Genomic DNA, 6,393 nt, shown 5'->3' with positions numbered 1-6,393 from the left:
CAAGGTGTCTTGTGTGGCCTTTGTGTCATCAACCGTTTGTCGTAGAGGTATGATTGATTTTAACTTAAAAAATGTTCAGAATATTTTCAAAAATTACCCTGCTCGAGATTTTTAGAGTGAAATAACAGTGTGGGGAAAAAATCTAATTTTTTACACGGTCCTCCCTGTCGTGACTTCCAACAAAAGAAAGTTGTTTTACTCCGTTTTTTCTGAATCCAACAAAAGAGATCCCATGTTTTCAACGGTAATACTCACTGAGATATTCGAATTCAAAAACAGAAAAAAGTTGGGAAAGGACATCATAAATGAGGGGAAAAGAGCGTTGTCGGTTAATTTTCGCTGTTATTTCCCAACTTTTCTCCGATTTTCGACTTAAAATCTCTCAGTGAATATTGCATTTAGATACATGAGGGAGGCGGGGGGTTTCTGTTGGGCTCAGAGGAGACAGATCAAAAACTTTTTTATATGAAGTTAGAGGAGAAAAGGACCGTATAAAAATTTAGATTTTTTATTTTGTGGCACACTGTGTTTTCACTCTCCAAGCTGGTACAGTGTAATTTTGGAAACGCCTTTTTAGCATTTTTTTAAATTGGAATCATACCTCTAGACCAGTGGTTCCCAACTCGGGCGCTACCGCCCACCGGTGGGTGCTGAGAAGTCTGAGGGAGGGAGGGAGGGAGGGGGGCGTTTTATGTTCAAGTCATATTAGCCCGGTTTTCATGTGCAATATTGCGGTAGCATTGGGAGTTCCGGCATCGGCTTGAAGACTTTTTTCCCTCGTAGGGAGAGGAGTAACGAAAGAGGAAGAAATACTGTATTTACATCCTTTTGGGGATTTTTGCGGTGCATACTCCTGTCCCATAATCCTTTGCGATTTTTCGCAAATCAAGTTGTCGGTTTTCCCGCGAATTAGGTTCGTTTGAAAAAAGTTCGGCGAAAAGTTTTTCGCTTTAGTTGGGTGGACGTTTTCTCTCTTATTTTTTTAATTTTCCATGTTTACATGGACTATGAACCATATTATTGAATTAGCTGCACTTTTGAGCATGTGCAGAAAATTCAAGGCCATGCACAGTGGTGGTCTTAGGGCTATGCAACCGGTGCAATTGCACAGCGCGCGAAATTATAGGGGGGGGGGGGGGAGCCGAAATGAGTTAGAAAACTCAGAAATACATGAATAGCAGATATAAAAAATAATCCTTAAGGTAATTTTTAAAAAAAATTACTGTGCAAAATGCACATGAAAAATAAGTGATGAAAAAAAATAATTCAAAGTTTGAGTTGATGAGCAGTGCACATACTGTATACCGATTTCCGTGAATCAGGGCTGAGACATCTGCGAGTTCCCCCCCCCCCATTCAAAAAATGGAATCAAATCGCGATCGCAGTATGTATTTTTTGAAACATTGACGTAAAAAATAATGTCTGTTATGATTTCTAGGCCCTCTTTGAACTGGGATCTTGCGCTCGGGCGCCGTTTTTCTACCCATCTCACAAGGAGCAACTAGGAAAAAAACATATAGTACTCTCTCACACTGGAAAATCATGTATTTTGCCCCCAGGTCCGTCGCCCGAATTACCAAAATTTTCTAATTGTGCAACGCATGAACGTGGACCAAAAAATTATAGCAAACCACACATTCACACACAACTGAACACCTTTCGTTGTTTCAAAAAAATTAAGTTTAAAATACCCAGGCCCAGAATTAAGCAGGGCCACAACTAGGAGGAAAACGAAGTAATATTTAAAGCCGGGTTTTTTCTTGGGAGCAGGTTTTCAGTGCCCCGCGCAACGTGATTCGCCCAGCGTGACGCACCGTCCACTCACCAATAAGAGAAACAGTACGAGTGTTTCCTGCAGAGCGCAATACGGCTCACGAGTGCGCTTTACGTCGGGCGTGATTGGCGGACTGCTCCTGGAGGAGTCGTATGCGTCGTATGCACGCTTTTCACCGATCTTCTATTCATTTTTGTCAAGTTTCTTTCCCTTCCTTTCAAACCGGAGCATGAAGACGACAGAGTAGCTGATGCCAGGGGCCCATATACTATATAGCCACTCTGAGCTGATGCGCCACGCTAGGAAAATACAAACGCGTAACGTGATTACGTAACAAGTTTCTTGTGACGCAAAATGATCCAGTTCGGTTCACGCGATACCAAAAGCCTATTCCTAGGAAAACCCGGCTTTTCGGAAAAAAAGTGTACACTCGGTGCTCTTCGTGGTCAAGCGCCCGGAGCACCAGACTTATGCGCTCTCTCTTAGTTGCTGCTCTGTGCGTAAGGTGCAGCCACACCGAGCAGCAAAAAGGAATTTTCCTCTTTCTTTATTTACCCTTTCGGAAAACTAATGAGGACTTTTACTTGAAAATCCAATTTGTGTATGTTAGTAGTAAAAAAAGGACAGTTCAAACACAGGGGGAGGCGCGGAGGCGCGCGCCTCACATCCGGCTCCCTCACGCGCCTCACATCCGCCCCCTCACACGCCTCACATCCGCTCCCTCACACACCTCACATCCGCTCCCTCACGCACCTCACATCCGCCCCCTCACGCGCCTCACATCCGCTCCCTCACCGTGAACTTCATCCAAAACCTCATTCACCCAACCCTCATCAGCTGAACGTTGTCTCCCTCCATTCGATGGAGAATATTTATCAAAATCCGAGGAGCGTCGGAAGTTACGGTGGAGTGGATGCGTTGTACAGAGCGTTGAAAGGACAGGTGACACGAGCAAAAATAAAAAAGTGGTTGGAAGGAGAAAAGTCTTACACTCTTCACCGTCAGAGAAGGAAAAAATTTACCAGGAATCCCATTTTGGTAGGTGCCATCGACCAACAGTTTCAAGCCGATCTGGTGGACATGAGAAATCTAGAGAAATTCAACGATGGTCAGCGATACATCCTGACTTGTATCGATGTATTCTCAAAATATGCTTGGGCTATCCCGCTGAGAGATAAAACGGGGAGGGCTGTCGTGGGAGCGTTTCAGGAAATATTCCAGGAAAGACAACCGCAAGTGTTACAGACCGATAAAGGCACCGAATTCAAAAACAAGATTTTCCAGAAGTTTCTGAAAGAGAAGGGCGTAAAATTCTTCACGACTGAGAACGATGACGTGAAGGCTGCCATCGTCGAGAGATTCAACCGAACCCTGAAATCTAAGATGTGGCGGCACTTCACAGCGAAGAGCACGTATAGATATATCGACGTTTTACCGGACTTAATATTTAGTTATAATAACACTCATCATAGCAGCATAAAGATGACCCCTTCGGAAGTAGATAAAGAAAACGAGAAGTTGGTATGGGAGAACCTATACATGCGAAAGAATAGGAAAAAAGTTTACCAAAAATTTCAAGTTGGTGACCACGTTCGCATTACCCGCTCGAAACACCCATTCGAAAAAGGTTACGAGTCTAATTTTTCCCACGAAATTTTCGTAGTGGATAAATGTATCGAGAGAGAGGTACCCGTATATAAGTTGAAAGATTTAATGGGTGAAGAAATTAAAGGGACTTTTTATACAGATGAGTTGGTGAAGGTGAAATTGGATGAGACGTTCCCCATTGAAAAAGTGTTGAGGAAAAGAAAGCGGAATGGGAAAACGGAACATCTTGTGAAATTTCAACATTACGGTGACAAATTTAACATGTGGGTTGAGCTATAAATACCCCACTCCGCGATGATCTGGATTCATTACATCGACATGTCTTCTTTCTACCTCACGTTGCCCAGCGATGCTAGCATGAATTTTTTCCCCGATAATACTCTCTCAAACTTCACCATAAAGCTCCCGAATGCATTGGAACTCGAGTCTAACATGGAAGTAGCTCTCTCGGAGCTGATATTTCCCCATTCTTTCCACAACATAACGGAACGGTCTAACGGCTTTGAATTTGATTCTGGAGATGGTGAGTTAAATAAAGGTGTCATTCCTTGCGGTTTCTACGAGACTACCACCGACCTCATTAAGGCGATAACGAGAAATTTTAGAAAGGAAGACATTGATTTGACTTTCAACAAAACCACGAAAAAAGTAAAGGTGTTTACGAGGAAAAGTGCCAAGTTAATTCTGCATACAGGGATAGCAGAGAACCTAGGTTTTGAACCCGGTGAATATAAGGGAATGGTGACCGAAGGACCTTTCACGGCTGATCCGAAACTGGACTTTCATCTGTTGTACGTTTATTGTGATATAGTAGAACCGCAGATTGTTGGCAACACCCTCGCCCCATTACTAAGAATCGTGAAAACCGAAGGACATGATGGCGACATCGTCAATGCTGCATTCGAGAGAGGTCACTACATCCCTTTAGCCCGAAGGAGTTTTGAAACAGTTCACGTTCATATAAGGACACATACAGGTCATCTCGTGTCATTTGAACGTGGGAAGGTGATAGTTAAACTACACTTTAGACTGAAACATTTATAAACATGTCGTATCAACCATACCGCTGCTGTATAACCAGCGTTACCGATTATTACGTCAACCAGGCAGGTCAAGGACTTGGATATTATCAGGGTATACCACTACAACGAGGTTATGGTTTTGGATCCATTTTCAGCTCCTTATTCCGATCTGCTATGCCGCTACTGAAAAGAGGAGCAAAAGTTTTAGGTCGACAGGTTCTGAAATCCGAGGTCGATTTTGCGAACGATGTCGTGCAAGGTAGAGATGCGAAAACGGCAGCACTGGAAAGAGCCAAAGAAGCGGGTCGTTCGCTGAGCGACAAAGCGTCAACAAAGGTAAAGAAAATGCTTGGAGGTCATAAAAGAAAGCGTTTAGCGAGGAGAAACGTCATTCGCAAGAAAGCGAGGAAAGTAACAACACACGATATTTTTGATTGAAAAGATGACTCTAATCATGACAAACTCACCCGAGTGCTTGAAAAGCGAAGTGGACTTGTTTGCTTTACCTCCCACGCAAACCGCTATTGAAGGAGGTGAATGGGTCGAATTTCTCCCGCTCTCAGGCATCAGAGACGGTCCGCTGGAGTTTAATATTGCTGGAAGCACTGAATCGACTTATCAGCTACACAACTGTATATCAAGTTGAAAGTTACGAAAGATGGTAATCCTCTACCGGATAAAGATCCGGTCTCTCTCGTTAACCTCTCGCTACATTCTCTCTTCTCTCAGGTTGATGTATCTCTAAACGGGAGGAACATCACGAATTCGTCTCACACCTATCCGTATAGAGCATACATAGAAACCTTATTAAACTACGGTCGAGATGCGAAGATTGGGCCGCTCACGATGGAAGGCTATCACAAGGACACCGCGGGACATATGGCCGACGCAACAAATAATGATGGTATGAAGAAGAGAACCAAAAAAATCGCAAACAGCCGATCTTACGATATGATGGGAAGAATTCACTGCTCTTTATTCTTCCAACAAAGACTGTTACTCAATTTGGTGGATTTGAAAGTCCGTCTAGTGCGTTCTAAACCTTCGTTCTTCCTAATCGCAGCAACTAGCAATTATGACATCATCATTGAACATGCCAGCCTCTTCGTAAGAAAAGTAAGGGTTAGTCCCGCCGTTGCCATCGGACATGCAAAAGCTTTAGAGAAGACCACAGCTAAATACCCCATCGATAGGGTTCTCACAAAAGTCTATTCAGTGGCTCAGGGTAGCATGTCATTCGTGCAAGATAATGTGTACCTCGGTGCAATGCCGCGTCGAGTTACAATTGGTTTAGTGGATAACGAAGCATTCAATGGTACCTTTACAAGTAACCCGTTTGATTTCAAGCATTACAACCTCACCTTTGTCTCCGTATACGTAGACGGACGTCCGGTGCCTCATAAACCTCTGGAACCCAACTTTGAAACCGGGAACACAGTCAGAGCATACAACAACTTATTCAGAATCGAGGAAGATCGTGGCATCGATATAAGCCAACAGGAATTCCAAAACGGCTATACCCTCTTTTGTTTCTCGCTGCTCCCCGATCAAAGTGACTGCGGACACCTACATTTAGTCCGACAGGGTAACTTACGTGTGGAACTGAAATTTGCACAGGCATTACCCAAAACCATCTCGGTAATCATTTACGGTGAATTTCAGAGTCTAATAGAGGTTACAAAGTCTAGAAGTGTCTTGTGTGATTTCTCAAGCTAATGGATTCCGATCAAATTCGACGTGCTCTTCGAACAAACCCGATAACTAAGAAAACATTTACGGATGTTTACGCTAGTAATACTTTACCCTTGAAAATACAGAAGTATCCAGCAGCTTTGATCGTTAACACTGATACTAACACTGAACCCGGAACACACTGGTTGGCGATTTATCTCCACGATAACATGACTGCAGAATTCTTCGATTCATTCGGAAGACCGCCTTCTAATTTCCAGAAAGGTAACATAACGAAATTCCTGAAAAGATATCAAC

At 43.4% G+C, this 6,393-nt stretch overlaps 1 protein-coding gene across 1 annotated transcript; it reads left to right on the top strand.

Moving 5' to 3' along the window:
* The first annotated feature begins 4,846 nt into the window (after positions 1-4,846).
* On the top strand, positions 4,847-6,120 carry LOC149066792 (uncharacterized protein F54H12.2-like). Its single transcript, XM_089253099.1, has 2 exons — positions 4,847-4,937; positions 5,027-6,120. Exons 1-2 carry the CDS (start codon positions 4,847-4,849, stop codon positions 6,118-6,120), a joined length of 1,185 nt encoding a protein of 394 aa, XP_089109225.1.
* The last annotated feature ends 273 nt before the right edge of the window (positions 6,121-6,393 follow it).

Source organism: Pholcus phalangioides, unplaced genomic scaffold, assembly GCF_987345545.1.
Source record: "Pholcus phalangioides strain wild (caught in Gottingen) unplaced genomic scaffold, Ppha-v1.0 ptg000032l_1, whole genome shotgun sequence".
NCBI classification, from domain to species: Eukaryota; Metazoa; Arthropoda; class Arachnida; order Araneae; family Pholcidae; genus Pholcus; species Pholcus phalangioides.
Note: the sequence above shows the minus strand (reverse complement) of the source record. Positions and strands in the feature narration are given on the sequence as shown.

What these genes read in the sequence shown, in the direction of transcription:
- LOC149066792 (XM_089253099.1), top strand. Translation starts at nt 4,847, where the DNA reads ATGACTCTAATCATGACAAACTCACCCGAGTGCTTGAAAAGCGAAGTG. An exon ending in GCAAACCGCTATTGAAGGAG is followed by an intron (nt 4,938 to 5,026) that starts GTGAATGGGTCG and finishes TCGACTTATCAG; the next exon opens with CTACACAACTGTATATCAAG.